This window comes from Lithobates pipiens, unplaced genomic scaffold, assembly GCF_037356315.1.
Source record: "Lithobates pipiens isolate NorthernLeopardFrog02 unplaced genomic scaffold, aLitPip1_a1.2 Scaffold_27, whole genome shotgun sequence".
Lineage (NCBI taxonomy): Eukaryota > Metazoa > Chordata > Amphibia > Anura > Ranidae > Lithobates > Lithobates pipiens.
Window position 1 is genome coordinate 106,551,136 of NW_027507788.1, and position 26,479 is coordinate 106,577,614.

Consider the following 26,479-nt stretch of genomic DNA (forward strand, 5'->3'; position numbering starts at 1 on the left):
CTTTACAAAAATGTCATCAAGTTCGGTCACAGAGAGAAAGTGCCATGAAACAGTAAAGAGAATGTAGATCTTTAGAAATTATACCTGTGTGGGTCATTCAGAGGAAGTATAGCTGTACACAGTGTAGGAATTTCCAAAAGTCTGTGTCCATTGGGGTGCCTTGATAAATGAGGTGGTCTTTGGCTGCATAAGCCAGTTATGGATGACCCAGCCATATATGTAACATATGTTTCCAGGATCTTGAGGGAACGTTTCATTTTTTTATACAATGGGGTTGATTTACTAATGGTGTATAAGTTTGTTCACTTAGCAAAGTGAGTTTTCTCCTGGCAAGGGAATTTCTCCTTAGTTTAATGAATGGGGTCAAGTTGGGGTCAAGTATTTATATAGCGTTTACGCAATGCTTTACACTATAAAAAGGGAGACAATGCACGTACGATACAAGGGGATTAAGAGGGCCCTTCTCAGAAGAGCTTACAATCTAATTGGGTGGGGTAGTGTTATGGCTATTTTTATATATCACTTAAATGATTAACGATACAAGAAGTAAGTGATTAAACCTTTGTCTACATAAGAATAAAAATGAACGATAACAATGCGAAAAGATAAACAATTACCTTTATTTATACAGAAAAGAAACTTTAGAATAATTAGAACTTATCATATAACTCAAGTGATGTTACAAGTACAGAGTTGCTTAGGCTGCCAAGATAATTTAGGTCATATGGTTACAACAGACATACACTTTCAATATATTTATCAATATTTCAAGATAAGTCCTAAGAAAGAAATAATTAAGAGACATAATAAAAAAAGAGAGAGAGGGAGAGAGAGAGAGAGAGAGAAAGAGATACGAGTATACGTTACACGGACTTCCGGTCGCCCTCCATGGTCTAGAAATCAAGAGCTATAAGCTAATTCTTGCCCTATTTTATATGCATTCTCGGCCAATCAGAAGATGGAAAGCACCCATTGGCTCTGAGTTTGCATCAACCTCTGATTGGCCGATTGTCAAGTCTACATGCTGATTGGTTCAGGATGGCTCACACTCTGATTGGTTAATTCTCAAGCTCCCAGAACCATCCCTAGGTCAGGCCTAAACGACCGGAGCCAGCTTGTCTAACAATTTGCTTTTATCGTTAAACCCCAAACAGCTCCGACATTAGCATGTTAATGTCCCCTGGTGAGATGCCTTACTGTCTGCACAGATGATTGGGAAAACAAAAGGGAATACGCTGAACACCTGGGGACATTTAATGGTTCCCATCAGATAGAAGACACTAAAACTTCTGTATTAAAACCTCTGAAAGTATTAAGTCCTACATTCAGAAGGGTTTCCTTTAAACTCCTTTCTATAAATATGATATTTCAAAATCGCCATCACAGTTCCCCCTGAAGTTCATTCTTGAACTCATATCCTCCTTCAGTGATTTTGTACCCACCCACAACAACCCAGAAGCCCCAATCCTTCCCCACCACCACGGCCTCCTCTGTCTTTCTTGAACACGCCGGAACTCCTCCATGTAGGCTTGAGACAGCCAAAAGAAATCCTGGTGCCCTTGAGACTTCACATCCAAACCATGAGTGTCTGTACTGCAATTTTTCATTGCCCCTCTGCCTTGGAAGAGCCGAACTCCAACATTGAGAGCGGGATCGAAACGTTTGTAACTGTGGGGAATGAGTTGATGGAAGTGGTAAAAAAAATTAGCTGGAGGCGTGATAGGCTTCCCTGAAGAGATAGCTGGTTTTCAGGGATTGCCTTAAGGCAGCTAGAGTAAGAGATAGCTGGTTGAAGTAGAGAGTTCCAGAGGATAGGAGAGGCTCTGGAGAAATCCTGGAGACGACCAAGGGAAGAGGAGACAAGGGAGCGGTCTAGAGAGGAGCAGAGAGGATGGTTTGGGTGATATTTGGAGACAAGATTGGTGATGTAGCTTGGTGCAGAGTTGTGAATGGCTTTGTATTTTGTGGTTAGTATTTTGAATGTAAGTCGCTGGGCAATCGGGAACCAGTGTGGCGGAGAAGGGTGGCAGACACTGAGCAGTTGGTGAGGTGGATAAGTCTGGCAGCAGCATTCATGATAGACTGAAAAGGGGATAGCCTATGGAGAGGTAGGCCATTGAGAAGAGAGTTGCAATAGTCAAGGCAAGAGAGTAGCTTGGTGGTTTAACTTGTTAAAAAGGGGCATATTTCAGAGATGTTACTGAGTTGAAGTCTACAAGCTTTTGACAATGATTGGATTTGGGGCTGAAAGGACAGGTCAGAGTCTAGGATTACACCTAGTACCCTGGCATGAGGGGAGGGATTGATGGTTGCATTATTGATTTTAAAGGAAAAGTCATGGATGGGTGAACGGGCAGGGGGGAATATTACCAGCTCAGTTTTAGAGAGGTGTAGTGCGACATATATGCTGATATGTCAGTTAGTAAGTTAGTAATACTAGAGGAGACTGAAGGAGAGAGGTGAGGAGTAGACAGATACATTTGGGTGTCATCAGCATATAGATGGTATTGGAAGCAGTGGGCGATTATCAAGTGACTAAGGGAGGAGGTGTAGAGAGAAGAGATGGGGTCCAAAAGCAGAGCCTCGGGGGACCCCCACAGATAGGGGCAATGGAGAGGAGGAGACAGAGTTGTAGGTAACACTGAAGGAGCTCTGTGATAGGTAGAGGGAGAACCAGGATAGAGCAGAATCTTGGAGGCCAAGGGAACAGAGTTTATTGAGAAGGAGCAGGTGGTCAACAGTATCAAAGTGTTGGCATCAGTCATCCAATTGTGCAAGCAAAAATCCTGTTTTTATTTATGTTCCTTGTATTCTTTTCAGAGTGAATTTTTACCACATTTACTAAGCTAAGTAAAAATTACCTTTGCAAATGAAAACTCATGTTGCAAAATGAACATGCTCTACTCCTTTAGCAAATCACCCTCACTGAATCTTTAGGCACTCTACTAATTTAAAATAGTAAATCTGAATGCTTGCCTCATTTGAGTACAGCAACATCTAAATTCTGACACGTGGTCCATTTTCCACTTTTAGATCATTAAAAGAGTATCTTCTTTTTGAAGACTTAGGGACTCTGAAATTCAAACTCGATAGGAGAATGTATGGGTTACAAATATGAAATATGCTTACCTTTCAGTTTTAAGTAGCTTTTGTAGGTTTTGCTACTGCTAAATTTAATGCTTTTGTGGTAGTCCAAAGTAATTTCTTGGTCTCCTCTAGTATCAGTATAATGTGCCGTTTACAAAGTGCAAAGGAGCCTGGAGCATTACCAATAATCTCTACTTTCTCTTGTTCTTCCTCAAGTCTTATGTCTTAAAGTAGAACTAAACTCTCACAAAAGAATTCTTAGTTTTGTGGAGCACAGTAAGTGAAACAGAATTGCATTTCATTTGGTTACAAAACTAAATTTTCCCTTTACAGTGTATATGTAGCAGAATCTCTTCCAGTCTAATGAGGACCTCCAAGGCCGAAGATAGCTGACATCCTTCAATATGTGGTGGCTTGGGAGGCATAGTGGGTGCAAAGATGGTGAAAGTCATTGGGTGCCAGACACTTCTTGGATATAAAAGAGGTTTTCTTTTGATAGTCCTTTTTATATCAAGAGTATAGAGGATTGGGATTATAGTTGTGCTTGTAATAAATGGTACATAAAAGGTTAGATAATAAAAAATATAATTTCTTTATTAGTACAAAAAAAGAGGAAAAGAGCAACAATACAATTAAAACCAGTATGGAGCATATATATAATACATGTACTGGGTTACTGGTTTCCCAAAAATGAAAGGTGGTCACAAATAGATGTTGAGGCCCAACATGTTTCGCCAATGATGGCTTCCTCAGGGCATAATGTGGGACTACCACAAATAATCCAGCTCTAACATAGAAAACAAAATATCAATAATTATACAAATAATGACCATGAGTGTAGGAAATAGGCTTTTGTCATGACTTCAGGGAGGTGTATGGCACATACCTTGATCAATCCAGAACCAGGAGATGGATAAATTAGGGGGATCCCCCCACAAAAGGGAAGAAGGGGGGAATTGAAGGATGTCAAAAAGGCCCCAGCCAAGGATAGCGCAAGGGAGACCGTGCAAGGTTGCAGGAGGTAGATAAGAACCCAGCTAAAGTATGTAAAGACAGACCAAAAATGTAATTAATGTATGTACATTCTGGACAAAATGGGCCAGTAGGAAAAGACCCAAAAAGAAGGATATATACTCACTATGCTCAGAGCCACAAAACAAGTGGGTTCAGGGGCACCAATGAGCTGATATAATGAGACAAAAGATTGTCGTAAGCACACAACTTTATAGCCACTAAAATAAAATAGAATTAAAAGAGATTACCCAGTATTAAAGAGGAGAATATATAGTATAGAAAAATATGAGTGTATAAAAGATCAAAAGGACTGTTGATCCAAAGATGAAAGGAACAGACAAAATGCTGAAGATAGCTACATCTTAGGTATGATGAAAAGCATGGCACATGGCTCAATGTAATAAAAAGATTTACTAGTTTTCAAGTAACTTGAATAGAAAAAGAAAAAATCCCCAGGTGTGCCCACAAACGCATTACATGGGACATAGAAAGAATCTTAAGAAAAAAATCAATAAACAGCAATATAGTGAAATATCCTTCAATGGATCAAGAGAATACAAAAGAAAAAATGTGGAACATTTCAAGGGGTATGAATACTTTTTCAGTGCACTGTATGAAGGCAAAATTTTACCTTTTACAAAGAAAATAATAAAGGCAAATTTTTTTGCAGGTTCAAAATAAATGTGCCTTTTTTTTTTAAACTGTCTCTCTCCAGGTTTCTGCCTGTACTTCTGTACAGGCTGTCAGCTTGAAAGCTGGAGGGAGTGTGAATGGACTACGAGAATACTCGAGGCCCATTTAAACTACATTCTACAAGTCCATTTGCCTCAATGACAGACGGGACTGGTAATTTATACATTCACAGATTCCTGCGAATGAATAACGCGGTTGTGTGAGTGGAGACCCACACAGCTGCACCAGTAAGGGGGGTGCAAGGGGTGATTGCTGAACATGTTACACTCTAAATATGTAACATGTTCAGAAAGGCGATTGTATCCTGTAAACTTAGTGGCCACATCATTATTGAGATCAGGTTTTCTCAAGCAGGGTTCCTCTCGAGCAGGGGTCTTCAAACTACAGCCCTCCAGTTGTTCAGGAACTACAATTCCCATCATGCCTAGTCATGTCTGTGAATGTGGGTCACTCTTCTAGAAGATTCTTCTAGAAGACCCTTCTTGAATACCTTGTACACAGACTTATTTGTAATGTACTATATTTGATAGCAACATATGCTTTTTATATTTTTGTAAAATAAAGACAAAATTCTTTCAGACATATTGTATGTCATTCTATATTTAATTGTGCACACGGGGGTATATTTAAAGTCCCAACACCCATTCTCCCTCCTTGCTATCATGTAAGCGGAATCTCTATGGACAAAGTGCATGCATAAGGAGAACACAAGGGATAAAACAAACTTAAAACATAGAGCATAGTACCTAAGTATTGGTAATTCCATTACCAAGATGAGAGTGCCAATATTTCGATTAGGCATAAGGAATTATATTCGCAATACCCCTGGCCACACTCTTGTAACAGGGGTATGTTTTCATATTTGTTGTACCAACAGATTTCGAAGGTATTGAATTTATTCTTCTCCTCAGTCTTCACAAGGGAATCCGGGGGCTTCAGTAACCAAAACTGCAGTGTTTATCCTCAAGACACATCACAGAAAGCACCTCCATGGTTAACAGAGGACAGAATTAAAATTAGACTTGGAAAACGTAACATTAACCACTTCAGCCCCGGACCAATTGTCAGCCTAAGGACCAGAGGTCTTTTTACAATTTCCCACTGCACTGTTTTAACTGGTAATTGCGCGGTCATGCAATGTTGTATCCAAGCGAAATTTGCGTCCTTTTCTTCCCACAAATAGAGCTTTCTTTTGATGGTATTTGATTGCCTCTGCGATTTTTACTTTTTGCGATATAAATGGAAAAAGACCGAAAATTTCGAGAAAAAAAGATATTTTCTAATTTTTGTTATAAGAAAAATCGAATAAACTCAATTATAGTCATACATTTAGGGCAAAATTTATTCAGCCACATGTCTTTAGTAAAAATAATGTCAATAAGCGTATATTTATTGGTTTGCGTAAAAGTTATAGCGTCTAAAACTAGAGTACATTTTCTGGAATTTACACAGCTTTTAATTTATGACTGTCTATCTCATTTCTTGAGGTGCTAAAATGGCAGGGCAGTACAAACCCCCCCCAAATGACCCCATTTTGGAAAGTAGACACCCCAAGGAAATTGCTGAGGGGCATGTTGAGCCCATTGAATATTTTTTTCTTTGTACCAAGTGATTGAATAATGACACAAAAAAAAAAAAGTTTACAAAAAGTTGTCACTAAATGATATATTGCTCACACATGCCATAGTTATATGTGGAATTGCACCCCAAAATATATTCTGCTGCTTCTCCTAAGTACGGGGATACCACATATGTGGGACTTTTTGGGAGTCTAGCCGCATACGGCACCCCGAAAACCAATCACTGCCTTCAGGATTTCTAAGGGTGCAAATTTTTGATTTCACTCCTCACTACCTATCACAGTTTCGAAGGCCATAAAATGCCAAAATAACACAAAACCCCCCCAAATGACCCCATTTTGGAAAGTAGACACCCCAAGCTATTTACTGAGAGGCATGTTGAGTCCATGAAATATTTTGCCACAAGTTGCAGGAATATTACAATTTTTATTTTTTTGCACAAAGTTGTCACTAAATGATATATTGCTCACACATGCTATGGGCATAAGTGAAATTACACCCCAAAATAAATTCCGCTGCTTCTCCTGAGTACGGGGATACCACATGTGGGGGACTTTTTGGGAGTCTAGCCACGTACGGGACCCCGAAAACCAAGCACCGCCTTCAGGATTTAAATATAAAACGCTACAAAAAAAAACTGTTAGCGATCGCAGGGATCAGGCTTGACTCTGCGAACGCTGCAGTTATGTGTTTAGTGTTTTGTAAGTGACAGTGATCGATCGATACTGCACTTGGATAGGCTGGGCGGAGGGGCAAAACGCAGGTGCCAGCAGGTATCTGGGCTGATCCCGCTAACAATGCGTTTTTTTGGAACCCTAAACTGCTGGGGGACGCTAGTATAGATCTGATCAGATCAGATATTGATCTGTTCAGATTCTATACCACGAGGTGTATGCTTTGTGCGTGGGTGTTAGCGGTACTGGCACTAATCTGGCACTGCCTGGGGCGACGCAGACCCTGACCCTAAAACCTAATTGATATCACCCGCCGGTTGATCAGGGGGTTAAACCTTTATTGGGTAATAAATGGTGGGTGCCCTGATGCTATAAAAAGCAAACTAACTAACCAGAGTCACCCGTTACACTTATACGGTGATCACTGGTGTAAGGGTTAACTAGGGGCAATCAGGGGGTTAAAATCTTTATTAGGTAGTATATGGGGGTCCCTGGCGCTATATAAAAACCTGACGGGGAACCTAAATAACTAACTGGCTAACCAGCGTCATCAGTGGCACTTATATGGTGATCGCTGGTGAAAGGGTTAACTAGGGGCAATCGGGGAGTTAAAACCATTATTGGGTAGTATATGGGGGTACCTAGCGCTATAAAAACCTGGCGGTGAACCTAAAAAAATAACTAGCTACCTAGCGGCACTAATGACACTAATGCAGCGATCAGAAAAATGATCACTTAGCGACACTGACAAAAGGGGGTGAAAGGGTTAACTAGGGGCAATCAGGGGGTTAAAACCATTATTGGGTAGTATATCTTGGGTACCTATCGCTATAAAAACCTGGCGATGAACCTAAAAAAATAACTAGCTACTTAGCGGCACCAGTGACACTAATGCAGCGATCAAAAAAATGATCGCTTAGTGACACTGGCAAAAGGGGGTGAAAGGGTTAACTAGGGGCAATCAGGGGCTTAAAACCATTATTGGGTAGTATATCGGGGTACCTAGCGCTATAAAAACCTGGCGGTGAACCTAAAAAAAAAAAATAGCTACTTAGTGGCACCAGTGACACTAATGCAGCAATCAGAAAAATGATCGCTTAGTGACACTGGCAAAAGGGGGTGAAAGGGTTAACTAGGGGCAATCAGGGGGTTAAAACCGTTATTGGGTAGTATATCGGGGTACCTAGCGCTATAAAAACCTGGCAGGGGAACCTAAAAAAATAACTAGCTACTTAGCGGCACCAGGGACACTAATGCAGCGATCAGAAAAATGATCGCTTAGTGACACTGGCAAAAGGGGATGAAAGGGTTAACTAGGGGCAATCAGGGGGTTAAAACCCTTATTGGGTAGTATATCGGGGTACCTAGCGCTATAAAAACCTGGCGGTGAACCTAAAAAAATAACTAGCTACTTAGCGGCACCAGTGACACTAATGCAGCGATCAGAAAAACGATTGCTTAGTGACACTGGCAAAAGGGGGTGAAAGGGTTAACTCTAGGGGCAATCAGGGGGTTAAACCTTTATTGGGGGGTGGTAGGGGGCTACCCTGGACCTAACACTAACTGCCCTGACAGTTTTTACTTTTACAACTGACACTAAATGCAGTGATCAGAAAATAAATGATCACTGCAATCAGTGACACTGTGACTGGGAGGGGGGGGGATCGGGGGGCGATCGGGGGGGGGGGTTGTGTGCCTATGTGTGCCTACATGTCAGTGTAGTGTTTGGTGCACTTACTTTCTCTCTTCTCCTCGCAGTCCGGTCAAAAAGACCGCCCCGAGGAGAATGACATCACTTTCTCCCTGCCTGTGTTTACTATACACAGCGGAGGAAGCTTCTCATTCGCCAGGAGCGATTGAGAGGGGATGGCCAGAAACCAACGGCCATCCCCTCATCCCGGATCGCTCCTGAAGCAAAACGGACTGCCGCATCCAGCGGGAGGGGTTCAGATCGGACATGTACGTGCTTGTGCCTGTACATGCCATTCTGATGACGTGCATTGGCATGCGGCGGTCCTTAAGTGGTTAATAAATCACTGGGACCAGATGACTTGCACCCAAGGGAACTTAGGGAACTCAGTCAAGTAATTGCCAGACCATTGTTCCTAATTTCTACTGACAGTCTACTGACTGGAATGGTACCAGCTGATTGGAGAAAAGCCAATGTAGCACCAATATTTAAAAAGGGCCCAATATACATCCCTGGGAATTACAGACCAGTTAGCCTAACATCAATAGTATGCAGACTCTGGAGTTGATGATAAGGGACTATATACAAGATTTTAGTAATGAGAATGGTATCATTAGCAGTAATCAGCATGGATTCACAAAGAATCGTTCTTGCCAAACCAATCACCTTCTATGAGGAGGTTAGTTGCCATCTAGATAAAGGAAGGCCTGTAGACGTGGTGTATCTGGATTTTGCAAAAGCATTTGACACAGTTCCCCATAAACGTTTACTGTACAAAATAAGGTCTGTTGGTATGGACCATAGGGTGAGTACATGGATTGAAAGCTGGCTACAAGGTCAAGTTCAGACGGTGGTGATAAATGGGGAGTACTCTGAATGGTCAAGGATGGGGAGTGGGGTCCCCCAGGGTTTTTTGCTGGGACCAATTCTGTTTAATTTGTTCATAAAAACGACCTGGAGGATGGGTTAACCAGTTCAATCTCTGTATTTGCGGACGATACTAAGCTAAGCAGGGCAATAATTTCTCCGCAGGATGTGGAAACCTTGCAAAAAGATCTGAACAAATGAATGGGGTGGGCAACTACATGGCAAATGAGGTTCAATGTAGAAAAATGTAAAATAATGCATTTGGGTGGCAAAAATATGAATGCAATCTATACACTGACGGAAGAACCTCTGGGAGAATCTAGGATGGAAAAGGACCTGGGGGTCCTAGTAGATGATAGGCTCAGCAATAGCATGCAATGCCAAGCTGCTGCTAACAAAGCAAACAGAACATTGGCATGCATTAAAAGGGGGATAAATTACAGAGATAAAACAATAATTCTCCTGTTCTACAAGAATCTGGTCTGGCCGCACCTGGAGTATGCTGTCCAGTTCTGGGCATCAGTCCTCAGAAAAGATGTACTGGAAATGGAGCGAGTACAAAGAAGGGCAACAAAGCTAATAAAGGGTCTGGAGGATATTAGTTATGAGGAAAGGTAGGCAACCTTTCCTCATAACTGAACTGAACTTATTCCGCACTGAACTTATTCTCTGGAGAAGAGATGCTTGAGAGGGGATACCGTACTGGTGACCCCACAATAGAGATAAAACTTTTTCATGGAAGGGAGTTTAACAAGACTTTTGGCCACTCATTAAAATTAGAAGAAAATAGGTTTAAATTTAAACTACGTAGAGGGTTCTTTACTGTAAGACCAGCAAGGATGTGGAATTTCCTTCCACAGGCAGTGGTTTTAGCGGGGGGCATTGATAGTTTCAAGAAAGTATTAGATAAACAGCTGGATGACCAAAACATACAGGGATATACAAGGTAATACTGATATATAATCACACACATAGGTTGGACTTGATGGACTTGTGTCTTTTTTCGACCTCTCCTACTATGTAACTATCTATATAACAGTCTGTTCCCAGACTGAAGACAGTCATCCCCCAATATGTTACATAAGAGCACATTATCCATATCATGTGTAAATGTGTTCTCTGGTTCGAACCTGGAGTTCATTTCTCAAATATTTAATGGCTGTAGGCCTCCTTCATGGGGAGGCAATCACATTAAAGGCGAGTTCCACTGGTGGTTGTTAGGTTTATTAAAAGTCAGCAGCTACAGAAAGTATAGCTGCTGACTTTTAATAAACAGACACTCACCTGTCCCAGGGTCCAGCGATGTGGCCGCCTGATGCCTCGCTCCTCCCCCCACCTCACCAGGGCTTCGACACTGCAAGTGTGGGTGCCCGGCTGTGACAGATTGCAGCTTTACAGCCGGGCACACACTGCGCATGCACGAGTCGCGCCACGCTCTGTTAGTGGCCAGGCAATATTCTGGGACCTGTGACATGTCCCAGAAGATTGCAGGGAGGGAGGGGTTGCCTAGGCGACCAGATGATGGAAGGAGGATATGGGACAGGAAGTCCCTCCCAAAACCAGGTACCCACTCCCCCCCCCCCAAAAAATGACATGCCCATTGTGACATGTCAGGGGGCGAGGCGTACTTAAAGTGAAAATTCCACTTCCACTGGAAGTCCGTTTTTAAGTGAACCCCTGGAACAAGCCTGTTCTGAGAGTTGGCAATAGGAGAATGCATCATTACAAAAGGAGAAGAGAGGCCAGGAGGCCAAAATAGAAGAGAAGCAAGGGGGATAAAAAAAGACGGAGAAGGGGGAAGGAGGGATGGGGGCTCTGTGTTCCAAACTTCACTAACTAGGAAACTTTCTAAGTGGGCAGGGTCCTGGGATCAGTAGAAAAGAAACGCTCCTGCACACACGTGGATTACCAGACAGACTATACAATGTCACAGGCCTTGCTGCCTTCAAAGATAGGGGTATCCTAACAGTCAAAGATGTAAAAAGAAAAGAAGGGGTGCACCAGCCTTGTGCATTATCCTGAGCTCTGAGGAAGAAGGGGTTTTCCCTTTGAAATGCATCAGCTGGAAGTGGTCCCTGTGATTTGCTTTGTGACCTTTGGAGAGTATTGTTCGTTTCAGACTGAATGCTGCTATTTGGTGACTATTTATATTGCAAGAATTCTACAGTTGTTTGTGAGTAGTTTTCTTTTTTATTACTTTTAATAAATACATATCCAAAGGATAATGCACAAGGCTGATACACGCTTTCCTGGGATCAGTAGTCAGATATTGATCATGGGTTCCACACCTTCTCAAACACCTTAGTTTTATCATTTAAAATGGGGCATGCCCAAACTGAATTACTGTTCACGCTTATGCACACCATAACTGTAGGTTAGGGATGAGCCAAACATGAGCCAAACATGCGAACAGACAAACAATTTGTGCGAACACCGTTAAAGTCTATGGGACACGAACGTGAAAAATCAAGTGTTGATTTTAAAGGCTTATATGCAATTTATTGCCATAAAAAGTGCTTGGGGACCCGGTTACTGCCCCAGGAGACATGTATCAATGCAAAAAAAGTTTTTAAAACAGCCATTTTTGCAGGAGAAGTGATTTTAAAAATCCTTAAAGTGAAACAATAAAAATTAAATATTCCTTTTAAATATTATGCCTGGGGGTCCCCTTAGTCTGCCAGTAAAGTAGTGCCTTTTTTCCATGTTTATAACAGTACCGAAGCAAAATTACATTTCTATATTTCAATATTTTTATTGAAAAAGAAACAGAGTTTGGCATGAACTGACACAATAGTGCAGCAAAATCGACTCTCAGGTCATCAACAGAATATCATAAAAAATATGGCCATAACATATATCCAACTTTTTTCCTTACATCCAAAATAAGAGGCCGAACCACAACTAAATGCTAATGGACCTGAACAGGTACTTTCCATCAATGATCAAGAATACCATCACGTATAGTGAGTGATGGGGAACCCGAATATTGGTTTAAGTTAGAGAAAAAAAATAAAAAAGAGGGAAAGGGGAAAAGAAAATGATGGTTGGGAAGCCTCTGAATTTCCCTAAGACCATCTAAGGGCTCTCTACCGTGTGAGGCCCCACACACTATCAAAAGTATCGTACCTGTAAATACCAGAAACAGAAAGAAATAAGAAGGAAATGGAGAGAAAGGGAGGAAAGGAAGCTAAACAGATAAAAGAAAGAAGAGAGAGGAAGAAAGGGTCATCCTGGAGTTCCTTACAGAGTTGAGTTATTACTGATCCGTGGGTCTTATTCAATTTTTTTAAATTACATTCCTAAAGGAAGAAATGTCACTTAAAATTGCTTGCGGCTGAAATGTATTGTCGGATGCCAGCAATATACTTAAAAAAATTATTGAAAAAAATGGCATGGGTTTCCCCAGTACATCATCAGGCCCTTCAGGTCTGGTATGTATATTAAGGGGAACTCCAAGCTAAAAGCTTTAAAAAAATGGCGTGCCCCCCCCAAAATCAATACCAGGCCCTTCAGGTATGGATGGATTTGAAGGGGAACCCGGCACCAAATAAAAAAAATTGCTTGGGTTCCCCCCAAAATCCCTACCAGAACCTTATCCAAGCATGCAATCTGGCAGGCTGCAGGAAAAGGGGGGGTCGAGAGAGCTCCCCCGCTCCTGAACCATACCAAGCCACATGCCCTCAACATGGGGACCCCATCCCCACAACCCTTGCCCCCAGATCCCGCCCCCCCATGTGAATAGGTAGGGGTACATTGTACATCAAAGCACCATGGGGACAAGGACCCCATCCCCACAACCCTTGCCCCCAGATCCCGCCCCCCATTACACCAAAAAAGTGTAAAAAAAACAGCAGTTTTTGACTATTCCTTTATTAAATAAAAAAAAAAAAAGTGTTCCGTGATGTAAATCCATCGTCAATCACAGAGCCGAAGGTCCAGAGAAAAAAAATTGGAAAAACCCTGCCTCCATTCAAGGCGTTCCGCCGACTGCAGCCTTTTTGCGGTGACAGCTGTTATATAGCCAAGGGCAGGGCCACCTGGTGACAAAAGGGGTGAGGTCACAGGGCTACATCATTGGGTGGCCCCGTCCCTGGCTATATAACAACAGCTGTCACCGCGAAAAGGCTGCACTCCACAGGACGCCTTGAATTATTTTTCTCTGCACCGTCGGTGCCATGATTGAAGATGGATGGACATCGCGGGACACTTTTTTCTTTTTTTTTAAATAAAGAAGTTGACAAAAACTGTCTGCTGTTGTTTTACATTTTTTTACACTTTTTTGGTGAATGGGTAGGGGTACAGTGTACCCTACCCATTCACATGGGTGGCGGAATCTGGGGGCCCCATTCTTAAAGGGGGCTTCCAGATTCCGATAATACCCCCGCTCACATACCCCCCCAACCACTGGGCAAGGGTTGTGGGAATGAGGCCCTCGTCCCCATCAACATGGGGACAAGGTGCTTTAGGGAGGACCCCAAAGCACCATGGACATGCAGTGAGGTCAGTGGCTGGCGAGGCACTGGCTAGTATCAAAGCCAGATACACAGGTTACATATTCACAAGTTACGTAATTGATTCTCATTAAGCTACCAACAGTCCTGATCTTATTAAAACAAGTACTTATGTTAGTTAAATTAGTAAATTATGAGAACTAATGAAAGTGCCATATCTATTCTATATACAGTATCTCACAAAAGTGAGTACAACCCTCACATTTTTGTAAATATTTTAAGATTTTATTATATCTTTTCATGTGATAACACGTGATCCGCGGAGTGCTCCACGGCCTCGGCATTAGGAAAGGCTGCGGCTTCGGCCTAGCTCCGGAGCGGCGGCCATCTTGGTGCACACGACGGCCATTTACTATGTGATCACTCCGTCAAATGATGCCTGTACCTCTCTCCCCTCTGTGTATAGATCTGTACAGTGGAGGGGAGAGATCGGATGGCAGCAGTGATGTGGGCTGCATCTGTAGGGCCCACAGCGCTGCTCTGTGACAATTACAGTCACAGCCATCCTTCCATACCCTGCCAATACTCTGCAATACTCTGCCATACCCAGCCAATACTCTGACATACCCTGCCAATACTCTGCCATACCCTGACAATACTCTGCCATACCCTGCCAATACTCTGCCATACCCTGCCAATACTCTGCAATACTCTGCCATAGCCTGCCAATACTCTGCAGTACTCTGCCATAGCCTGCCAATACTCTGCCATACCCTGACAATACTCTGCCATACCCTGCCAATACTCTGCCATACCCTGCCAATACTCTGCAATACTCTGCCATAGCCTGCCAATACTCTGCAGTACTCTGCCATAGCCTGCCAATACTCTGCCATACCCTGTCAATACTCTGCCATACCCAGCCAATACTCTGCCATACCCATCCAATACTCTGCAATACCCAGCCATACCCTGCAATACCAGGTAATACCCAGCCATACTCAGAGATACCCAGCCGTACCCAACCACCTAGTGCATAGTGGCCTGATGGAGGAGGGAGAAGTGCCAGCTGTCCCTCTGGGAGCCTGGCACCATAGAGGCAGAGAAACGCAGGGCCAGTGACACTGACAGGAGTGGCCGGAGGAAGAGGCAAAGACAGGAGTTGGCTCTCAGGAACAATGGCCGGGGAAGAGGAGGAGGACAGACCTAGGACAAGAGGAATAGGCAGGCAAGGCAATGGTAACTCTATGGTAATGGTCACTGCATTTCTATGGTAATGGTCACTCTGCATTTCTATGGTAATGGTCACTCTGCATTTCTATGGTAATAGTCCCTCTGCATTTTCTATGGTAATGGTCACTCTGCATTTCTATGGTAATGGTCACTCTGCATTTCTAGGGTAATGGTCACTCTGCATTTCTATGGTAATGGTCACTCTGCATTTCTATGGTGATGGTCACTCTGCTATTTCTATGGCATGGTCACTCTTCATTTAATGGGCACTGGAAAATATTTTAATACATTTGAACTTTTTTAATTGGATTAGCAATTGCTTATGTAGCGAATGACATTTTGGACAAAATGTCACTCATGTGTAAATTTAGTTTTTGCCTCAGAACCATAGGGGTTCTGAGGGTTAATAAGGTAGGTTGACCTTGGCATCAGTTTTGCAGGGCAGTGCTAGAAGTTCTGCTTGGTCACGTGTACAGGGAAGTGCACATGACAAGTCAGAACCAGGCCTGGTTGGACGTTTTGGGTATGAGCCTTCTCAGAACCAATCAGTGGGTGTGCCGGGCCTCGCTGAGGAGTCTGGGAAGGGGTACTTAGGATGTGGAGGTCACGTGTTGGGGAGAGTGTTCGTTGTTCTGGTTCCAGGGCCGGGTAGCCCCACGAGGGGTCCCGGTCACGGGGTGTTCGACATCCCGCAAGATGCTTCTGTTGGTTACCCCCTATAGACCCGCCTGGTCTGGGGTAAGGATCCGTCTGTTCCCGAGTCTCGGAACCGGCTGGTCCGATGCGCAGTAACAGAGAGAGGATTCAAGGTGGGGCACCCCAGCTCGTGATAGTGACCGGGGGAGGACTCTTCGGAGGAGGGCTGGCAAGTGCCACCCTGAGAAGTGCCTGGTTACTGAGTTGAGAAGGACATTGACGAATCCACACTTTTTTCAACACTGTCAAGGAGACAGAGAACGTTCCAGGTACTGAAGAAAAAGGTTCCTGTCCATTTACAATTATAGTTTGTACATGTTCAGAGGTTTTGACAAGTTCCAGATCAATGTGCTGATTGCCATGGTCTCTGGCTAGAGATCTGTTCAGCCGTGAAGTACCCAGCTGCGAGTGGCTACTCTCTGGGTGGTATTAGAGACTTTGTCATGTCTGCAGTTCAGGGTGCCTGAGTTCTTCACCCTTGCCCTCTGTTCCTATATGAGACTGTGTTATTTGGATGTTACCCCTGCAAAATAAAACCTTTCAAAAGTACTTTATTGGTGTTAGCGTCCAAGTTGTTGGGTATCAACCCTGGGAACCCCTAGACATGGAAGAACAAGCCAAGCAGAGGTAACCGGTAAGCCCAATAAGTCAAGGCCGCCCTACAAAGGGTTATGGCCGCTACACTTAGTATCCCTTAAATAACCAGGAAGACCCATAACAAGTGGCTGTAATTGATGGTCAATCCATTGACCTAATCATTTGTTCAAAGAACCTATACCTGCCACTATGGGTCTGCCTGTTAAGGTCCTTTTTTGGATTTAGGCAAGAAATGAAATATTGGCATAATAGGATATTCTGGCAAAAACATGTTCATTTCTTTTTGTATACCTATTGAGACCCCCCTTTCCAATAATGATGTTAATTCTTTTTTATAAGGCTGTGTTGGATCACCTCTAAGATGAACATAAGTGCTGGAATCAGAAAGCTGACGGGTGGCTTCAGTCCTGTAGTCTACGGTGTCCAAGACCACTATTAACCCACCCTTGTCAGCATTTCTGATTACCACACTGCTGTCATCCTTCAGGTTTTTAATGGCTTTCTTTGCTTCAATAGCAAGGTTGTTAATTGAACATTTAGTAGAAGATTTCTTCTCTAAATTAACTAAATCCCTCTCAACTAATTTCTGAAAAGTGCCCATATACTTGCTGTGTGAATTAATGGGATAAAAATCTGATTTGATCTTAAACGGTATACCACCAGCTAACGCTGTTTGTTGATTGAGACTAGGGTTGGACTCTGCTGCCAGATCAAGTAACTCCTCTAGTGCACAAACTTCAGAAAAGAGATGTGGGGAAGAAAGGGAGGAAGGAGAAAAAACAGAATGTGAAGGAGGAGACAAGGAAGGGGAGGAAAACTGACACGAAAGAGGAGACTCACCCACCACCAAATCACCACAAGAAGGAATTGGATCATATTCTCCATAGTAATGCTTTCTGAGTGTCAGAGGGTGGACCAATCTGTTAACATCCAAAACTGTGCCAAAAAGATCAAATTGTTTAATCGGGCAAAAGTTTAGTCCACGTGACAAAAGAGACACTTCAGTGTCCTTCATGACCCTCTTAAGCAAACTCAGAACATTAGCTGGTGTTGTTAATGGCGATCTGTAACTGATATCTGCTTCCGTTGGCGGTGTCTCCTTCCTCCCCTTCTTGTCCGCTTCCGTCTCTTCTCTTTTTCTTTTGGAAACTTCTGGCTCCTTTGCTAAAAGTCTGTGGATTCGGATTACGTTTGCCAGCTCCCTGGCTTCCCAAAGCTTCCGGCGATGAGTCAGAATTAGTGACATCTAAAGTGTCATTGGCTGACTCAGCTTCCAAATCTGAGAAGCTGACCCATGTGTTAGTACGATGCCGATGTAGCCGGGTGTATATAGGTTTCTTCCATGAATAGACAGTATTACTTTCTTAGTCCACTTTATCTCTGTGCATTTTCTCCTGCTTCCCTGCCATAACCTCTCTTTCCAATTTATCCAGCTTCCGATTAAGTCCCTCGTCAAACTCCCTAAATCTATGATGATTTTGTGCGTCTACCAACTCTTTCTGAATATTGGTAATATCGCCCTGTAGGCGTTCCAGGTCTTTTGTCTTTGAATTAATGATGATCCTGATTAGTTTGAAGGAACATGCGGATAACGTATCTGTCCATTATGTTTTTAGATTATAATTAAACAGATCAAATGGGGGGAATTTTTGGATGCGGAGACCCCGCGGTATGTGTTCCAAGGTGAGGTATTCAGTAAGCATCTTGATGTCCCAAAAGGCTTTGATTTCTTTGGCTATGAGATTTTCTGCCTTCTGAAATGATCATTGTAAGGATATCCTGCTATCATCCTGTGATTGTATCATGTGTTGAGTCTGTTCAGATCAGAGGGGGTTATCTGCTGGAGCTGTTAGAGTCCTGTTAAAACTAATATCCAATGCTGCAGGGGCAGACTGGGATCTTTCCATAATTGCAAGCCTTTGAGGGAGCCGATATGATGTAGTTCATGCAAACCAAAATATAACAGGAGTATAGGAGTCAGGACACTGAGCAGGTGTGTGAGCATACAAATCCAGACACAACAACTGAAACAAAAAGAAGAACCCAATCCAGGTGTCTACTTCCTAATGATCTCCCCCTTCTCCAGGCGTGGGTGCAGCTCAATATGCAACCATATGCAAAAATTGAACAAAAAGGTCCAGATGGCTGCACGCCAATGAAAATGTTTTTTTTATTTTTTATTTTTAAAATAATGACAAAAACATATATATGAAAGCAGGTAAAACCATAAATTGGTATAATCATGGGTTCTGATGTCAATTGTATTCATTAAATAAAGTGGTGGAAAATACAAAATGTTTGCATGGTCAGCAATGGGGAGACATATTCCAGTGGCTATTGTCTAAGAGGATATTTCCTCTTACTTTTTGTTTTATGTTTTTGGGACAGGAAGTTAAGGAAACTCCGTGATGGGGGCAAACTGCAAAATATTTTACAGGTGAAAGAATTTTGAGGCACGTGGACCTTCTTGGTACCATCAAAGATATATAGTTACATAGTTACATAGTTAGTCAGGCTGAAAAAAGACACAAGTCCATCCAGTTCAACCAAAAAAAATCTAAATATATATATATTATAAATATCATACCAGCCCATATACCCAATTCTATACCCACAGTTGATCCAGATGAAGGCAAAAACCCCAGCAGAGCATGATCCAATTTGCTAAAGCAGGGGAAAAAATTCCTTCCTGATCCCCCGAGAGGCAATCGGATTTTCCCCGGATCAACTCTAACATTTATATATTATATATATATATATATATATATATATATATATATATATATATATATATATCTATATATATATATATATATATATTTTATATATTATCAAAAAATTATGAACAAAAATTCTTTATTACAAATGTTGTCATTTAAATAGCCTAAAAAGCTAACAATAAGAGCTAAAAAGACATGTTACAATAATGTTTAAACATGTTTAACTAAAAATAACAAACCAGACAGGCCTTTTGGCTTTATATACATATTAACCTTCCTTCACCAATTTTGGGGCAATTTATTATGGGCCACCAGAACCTGGGTCTGCTTTGGCAAATCTAGGACTGCCTATAAAAATAAATATGACCTGTGCCTATATTTTAATGGATAGTTATGATTTTTTTTAAATGTATTTATATAACATATTTTATTTAAAACACTATTTTTTATATATGAATCTATTTCAGAAAGATAATATAGGAGCCGGGACTTTCACCGCCTATACCCACTGAATACCTGCACTTGTAAAGCACAGAATGAACGTGGCATCAAGTCAAGCTGTTTAACATCGATGCGTGGCATGACACATTTTTTTACATCAAGATAAAAATTGCCTTTTTTATTCTGTATACTTTTTGTATTTTTAATACTTTACAGCAAATGAATATACAGCATAATTTTTCAACTATGATCAAAATATTATTGCAGAATATATATTCATCAAATTAACAGATTACTAATACAAAAAAAAAACACAATTCTTAAAAGGAACATGACAATCAGCGTGATCTTACTAAAAGAAACAATACACTAACAAAGTAAAAACTGGTAACATATGATAAAAGAAGACAACCCAGATATACCCTTCTGCATACTTTTTAATGGTCAAAGTAACTTTGGACATAAAGTAAACCACTAAACCACAAAATCAATATGGAACTAAGCAGGAGAAACAGATCTTTACTTTCTGTAATCCTGAATCTGCTGGCTCTTAGCTTCTCAGTGACGGCCTTTTTTACCAGTTACTGGTGCGAAGGGACACACAAAGTGGTGAAGCCACCGTGTCTCTCAGCTGTGAAGAAAAAGAACTGCCAAGTGCTGACAATAAACAGCACAACCACCAACAGCGATGTAACTGATGTCAATGGAACGATGGATCAGAATGTTGTTCACTATAACTGGGAGACAGGAGACGACAAGTACGCCTTTAAATACTTTCACACTGGTTTCTGGTTCTCTTGTGAAAAACACCAGGGGGGTAAGTAAAGAGCCTTTTCACGTTATAATGTTCAAAGCTAAACTCTAGGAAATGAACTAAATACACAGTTAAAATAAATGAATGAGAACTGTATAACCTATAGGGTTGGAAATTCTGTGCAGCTGGACTCCCCTGATAGACAGCATAGCCACATACCAAACTCCATTGCAGTAGAAGCCCAACTAGTTCAAAATCATTGGGCCAAACCTGTTGATTGGACAGTAAGATCTAGTTTACACCGGTGTTGCCTTCTGAAGAGAGTAGTAAACATGATACTCATTGTATATTGCAATATCTTAGGCATTGAAATGCCCATAGAGAAGAATTAATCGAGAAATGGAAAATAGACAACTGAACTGTTTGCAAAGCATCATGATCTTACCTGATCCTTAGAGCATGTTTATAGCTCTAGTAAAACATGAGGAGCTGCTGTATGTGAAATAAAGTAAAATATATGTATGAATAAAATATGTGCAAAATTGATAACTACTGCCATATACACCTAAATTCAAGTGAATATTTCACTCCACAATGTGCCGTGATGCATACACTCTCCAAAATCAAAACATGAGATAAAATAAAATGTATAATATTAAAGTTCAAATGCAGAGATAATGAAGTGATAAAAAGTCCACAACTATGACAGTCAGCCCGATGTGTAGATATTGATATAACACCCAGTGATGGTTCCTCATATACTGTGCAACGAAATGTATCCACCACCTTAACAGATGTAAGCTTTGGGCATAGACAAATACAGGCCTCAATGGAGGGGAAGCTGTCTTGTAAGAAGTATCTCCAAATTGGAGATGTCATGGGTACATAAAATTAAATGTTACACCACTCATGGACTAAATATCGATGTTGATATCAATTCCTTTATTTATAATTTGTAGCTTGTTGTTTTTATAACAGTTGTCCTTTTAGTTTGTTATGTTTCATTATATTCAATAGTCAGACATTTGACGCCTGGCATGAGGGCTTGTTTAATGATATTATTCACTACCAACTGGATGTGAGTCCTGGGCAGCTATGTCATGACCCCCTTTGATATGATTTATCATCATGATCTTTATTGTGACAACTAACAGGGGCGTTTTTGAAGCCATGTTGCCCATTTGTCACCAAGGGTACAAAGCATTTAGTCTAACTCTATTTATGAGAGGATTTTTTTTGAGAAAGAAATAATTTTTAGTATGAAATACATTTTTAGCTCATTTTTGTTAATGGATTATTGTATTATTTGTGGGTAGGAATAATTTGTGATGTTACTATCATCACAATATGCATATGTGGTTGCCATGTGATGCTTTTAGTGCCCTGTGAGCTGGTGTATCCTTTATGGACACACATGCTCTGTGGGTGCATCATGGTGTTGACAGTCATGTTGCCAAATCTGTTAGCCATAACTAGTCAACACGATGGGTTAATGTTTTCTAGGTAGACAGCTATTTGGGAAACTGTGTTTTGCCCTTAGATTATGTTTTTTCTGTGTTAATTAGTTATAAAAATATTTTTTTAGTATTTACTGATAGTACGATGGTCACATTGTAATATCGACTTTTTAATTTAAAAAAAATGTCATCTTCACCCCAGGATTTAGATGTAAGCTATAAGTTGTCATTTGAGTATTCCCAATAACAAGATGGCCACAGACAATCGCAACCCGGGACTCAAATCGAGGCTTGGTACTCAAGTGTTTATTTATTGCGGTATGTCAGAACGCTGCCCGTGCCCTGAGACAATGTCCTCCTTGTGACGAAACGCATAGGGTGAGCGACGTGCTGACGTCACCTCGTGTTGTCTCGCTCCGTATTGTACAGGCGAGCTGTTTTTTCGGATTTTAAAATTTGCCAGCCGGCACTAATACAAGCTAATTACTTAGTGTTTTTTCTGTCTGTATATCGACTGATTCTGATCAGTCTTTTTTATGCAACTAAACCCTCGGATTTTACCTATGGTGGCCCTTTCGTGTTTTTTTTGCTTTTGATTCCATCCATCGATACCTGATTGCTTTGCCCATCTCTGCCTGTTTCCACCTGCCGGTTTGAGTAAACGGGTAACCTGGCAGCACTACAGCGAGGATCAGCGCATCATTGGATTTCCCCATAAGGTGACTTGTCAGTCTGGCAGCGTCTTCACAGATTGGCTACATCAGCTATTACTATTACCCAAGACAGGGTGGCAAGCTTCTTTTTACTAGTTATCTGGTAAGCTGACATCTGTTAAGGTGGTGGATACACTTCGTTGCACAATATATGAGGAACCATCACTGGGTGTCATATCAATATCTACACATTGGGCCGACTGTCATAGTTGTGGACTTTTTATCACTTAATTATCTCTGCATTTGAACTTTAATATTATACATTTTATTTTATCGAATTTTTTGATTTTGGAGAGTGTATGCATCACGGCACATTGTGGAGTGAAATATTTACTTGAATTTTGATGTATATGGCAGTAGTTATCAATTTTGCACATATTTTATTCATATATATTTTTTTTTTTATTTAATTTCATATAGCGCAGCTCCTCATGTTTTACTGGTTTCTCTGTGTTGTATATCACTTAGAGTTGCAGCTGTAGATATTCACCAAATAGCAAGGTCTTTTTTATGCCATATATGTTTATAACTCTAGAGCTGGAAAAAAGAACCAATGAGTGCTCCCTATATCCTAATGACTAATATTTACCTAACGACACAAGAGCCACTCTAAGGTCGGCAATAGACAGTTCAAATCTCGACCAACTCAGCAGGAGCCAGCCTGAGATTCGAACCATGTGTGGGCAGGCTGAATGTACCAAGTTTATGGATCAAACCAACTTGGGTACAACCAGCCTGCTGGATTCACGTACGATTATCGCTATCAGCTGCAACCCATGGTTGGAAGAAAGAAATTTGCACTGTCTATGGCCTGCCTAACTGTTCAAAACAGGCAAGATCGACAGCACCATGCTGTCGGTCACAATGCATGTGGGTGGAGCTGGGAGAAGTCCCATCCCTGATTGGCAGTGATTGGGAGGGTAATTAGTAATGAAAACTCTGATAACCTTGCTCCTTAAGCCTAGTACACATGGGCCGAATGTCAGCCGGTATTGGCTGTTCAGTAGAAACCAGCCGACATTCGGCCCATGTGTATGGCAGCCAGTCTGACAGAAGCCGACCATTCGGCCACTTCTGTTGAAGGCTCATGACCGAAAAATCTGCCGACCACTGGCTGAGAGCGCTGACCAGAGTGTTCTAGCAGGGGACGGTCCCTTTCAGAATACAATAGCACAGCAGGAGGGATTGCTGTACTAACATTGGATTGCTAGTACAGCAGCTCTGACCTGAGCTGTCAGGTTTTTCTTGAAAGAAACTTGAACTAGTTGTGGGCGCCGCAGCGGGGGACTTCGTTCTAAAGTAATTATTTCATAATGAACTAGTATGCGATGCATACTAGCTCATTATGCCTTTGTTTTTACGTTTTTTTTTTTGTTTAGTTTTTTTAGAGTTTACAACCTCTTCAATATACATAACAACACATCCTGGTTACATTTTCTGCACAGGGTGACAACATTGCATTGCATTGAATTCACTGCAGAGGAATTGGTAATGTCACGCTGACGGAGGAAGGACCTCTTACTGGCAGAATCAGCATGTATTTATTACCCTGTAAGGCTGGGTTCACACTTATGCGAACTGGATGTGGAGTTTCCCCGCATCCAGTTCGCATGACAGGAATGGCGTGTGAATGGCTCTCAATAGGCTCTCACATCTCTGGGACGGCCGCGGAGCGCACAGCAGAAGGGTCCTGTGCGTCTTTGGCTCCATTTCAGGTCCAAATTCAGGCAAAAATTCGGACCCAAAATGATAAAAGGGGACGCACCGGACCCCCTGCTGTTCCCTGTGGCAGCACATAGTGTGAACCCAGCCTTAAGGTGGAACTACACTGCATCTGAGCACCACAAACCAAAAATGCTATTTAATTCATTTTTAATATTCAAAACATCTCCCCCATCCATCCATGTTTTATTTTGTTGAGAAATCTCTTTGGCAAACACCCCCCTAGCATTTTTGGCTGCGGCAATCTTGAGTTACAGAGTTAGTCAGGTTAAAAAAAAAAAGACACAAGTCCATCTCGTTTTACCAATAAAAGAGTAAGGGCAAATGATTCATGTAGCATTTACTTACTGGAATCCACCTGTACGTAGCTGAGGCATGACGGCAGGATGATGAGCTTAGTTGAAAAAGCCTCTCTTCCTCTCCTGTAGTCTCCTGAGATGTATGACATAATTTGCCTAGGCATGGAAACCAGGAAGTAACTAAAGAAATGGTTAAAAAATGGTTAAAACAAGTGAATACGATATACTTTCCTACAAGTAAGTATGATTTACTAATGCTAGCAACATAACAATTAAAATAGTTAAAGTTGATTGAGAGAGTGACGTTCCACAGGGACTGATGTTTGCTATAGAATATGAACTATGATTAGTTTTAAAAAACTGGTTCTAAATATTATTTTTATTTGCCTATAGTTCTTTCTTATTTGCAAATACTGTATCTATATAAATAGGAAAACTGTGATTTATTAATAAGAATGCAAGCATTGCTTCCTCTGTTCCTGGCTGAGCTATCTGACCAAAAATAATAGACTCTGCAGTCTGTAATGATAGGTAGGCAGATATAATGTGATCCAGGCTGCCCTTCCTGGGAGATTGGGGGGCAGTAATTTGTGTTCATGGTATGCAAAAATGTATGTTATTTCTTAATGCTGACATATATCCTATGGATGTAAAGTGTGGATTTTTATGATTCACCTAAATATTAAAGTCTGAACACTACTTTGCATTGCATTGCTAATGTCACACATACCTCTTATGATATTTGCCAGCTGTGAGATTCTCTCCTTAACATGGTGTGAAGTATATCAATGAGCTATCCATAACCAGAGGCATTACTAAATACGGCTATGGTGAAAATATGATCAGGGCTCCCGTGTATCTAATCCAGGACTCTTTGATGGTCCCAGTCAAACCTTTAGTCAAATGTGGATTAGTTTGTCAAATTTTATGTAAAACCTAAAAATTTAAAAATGAATTATATCCACACAGTTCATGTCTGAATAATGATATGTCCAAAATAAGGCTACTAGAGACTCCCAGAGCAGATGATATAATGGAAAGGAAAGGGAAATTTTTGATTTATTTAGCCCAGGATTCAGTATGATCACAAATTAAGCCTGGAAAGAGAGTACAGCAGATTAGGTCAGAGCATCTAAGCTGCATATTTTTCCAACTCAAAGACTCAGAAAACATTGGAGTCGCCATCACAGCCAGGCAACTAGCATTTGCAGAGGTCAAAACAGGTTTATTAAAAAAAAACCCTTCCTGGCTCAGCGTAGGTCTGCTCAAGTATAAATTTCCCCTCTTTTTTTACGGACATCACTTTGGACATCGCTTATAGATACCTTGTTAAAGAAAAACTTCCAGAAGGAACCCTACCATTCCATCCAGGTTTACAGTGTCCTGTAGGCTCCCTTGTTGGTGGTAAATCCACTTAATGAGAAATACTATTGAGAAGAAAGCAGTGTAGTGCTTTCTCTAAATGTTTGGCTTGGTGGCTGTTGCTGTAGTGCAGCTTTTTTACCCATTTCTTCAGTAGAACTGCCTTTGACAACAATGGATTTGGTCCAACTGATATCAGTGTAATTGGCAAGGAGAAGGGATTCCAGGAAGTTGGACAGACACTTCATCCAGTATAGAGGCCAAAAAAGAGAGGCAGCCTCACCCAGAACAAACTTATATTGGATTTAGCTGGCAAATGCACCCTCAGGCCATCTACCATCTTAAGAAACCATCTTTTTATGCTTTTACACTTATACCTCGCTGTTTGTGTATCTTTGGAAATGTACTGCCATTTTGTACTCCTTGTTT

General features: G+C 41.4%; 1 protein-coding gene across 2 annotated transcripts in view; it reads left to right on the plus strand.

Moving 5' to 3' along the window:
- LOC143934052 (germ cell-specific gene 1-like protein) overlaps positions 1 to 26,479 on the plus strand; it is a 102,380-nt gene that overhangs the window by 51,303 nt on the left and 24,598 nt on the right. For both annotated transcript variants that reach the window (XM_077457318.1, XM_077457319.1), the window contains exon 2: positions 19,770 to 20,560. In XM_077457318.1, the coding sequence (XP_077313444.1) occupies positions 20,236 to 20,560 (325 nt within the window). In that variant the 5' untranslated portion in view covers positions 19,770 to 20,235. The remainder of the gene's footprint in view (positions 1 to 19,769; positions 20,561 to 26,479) is intronic.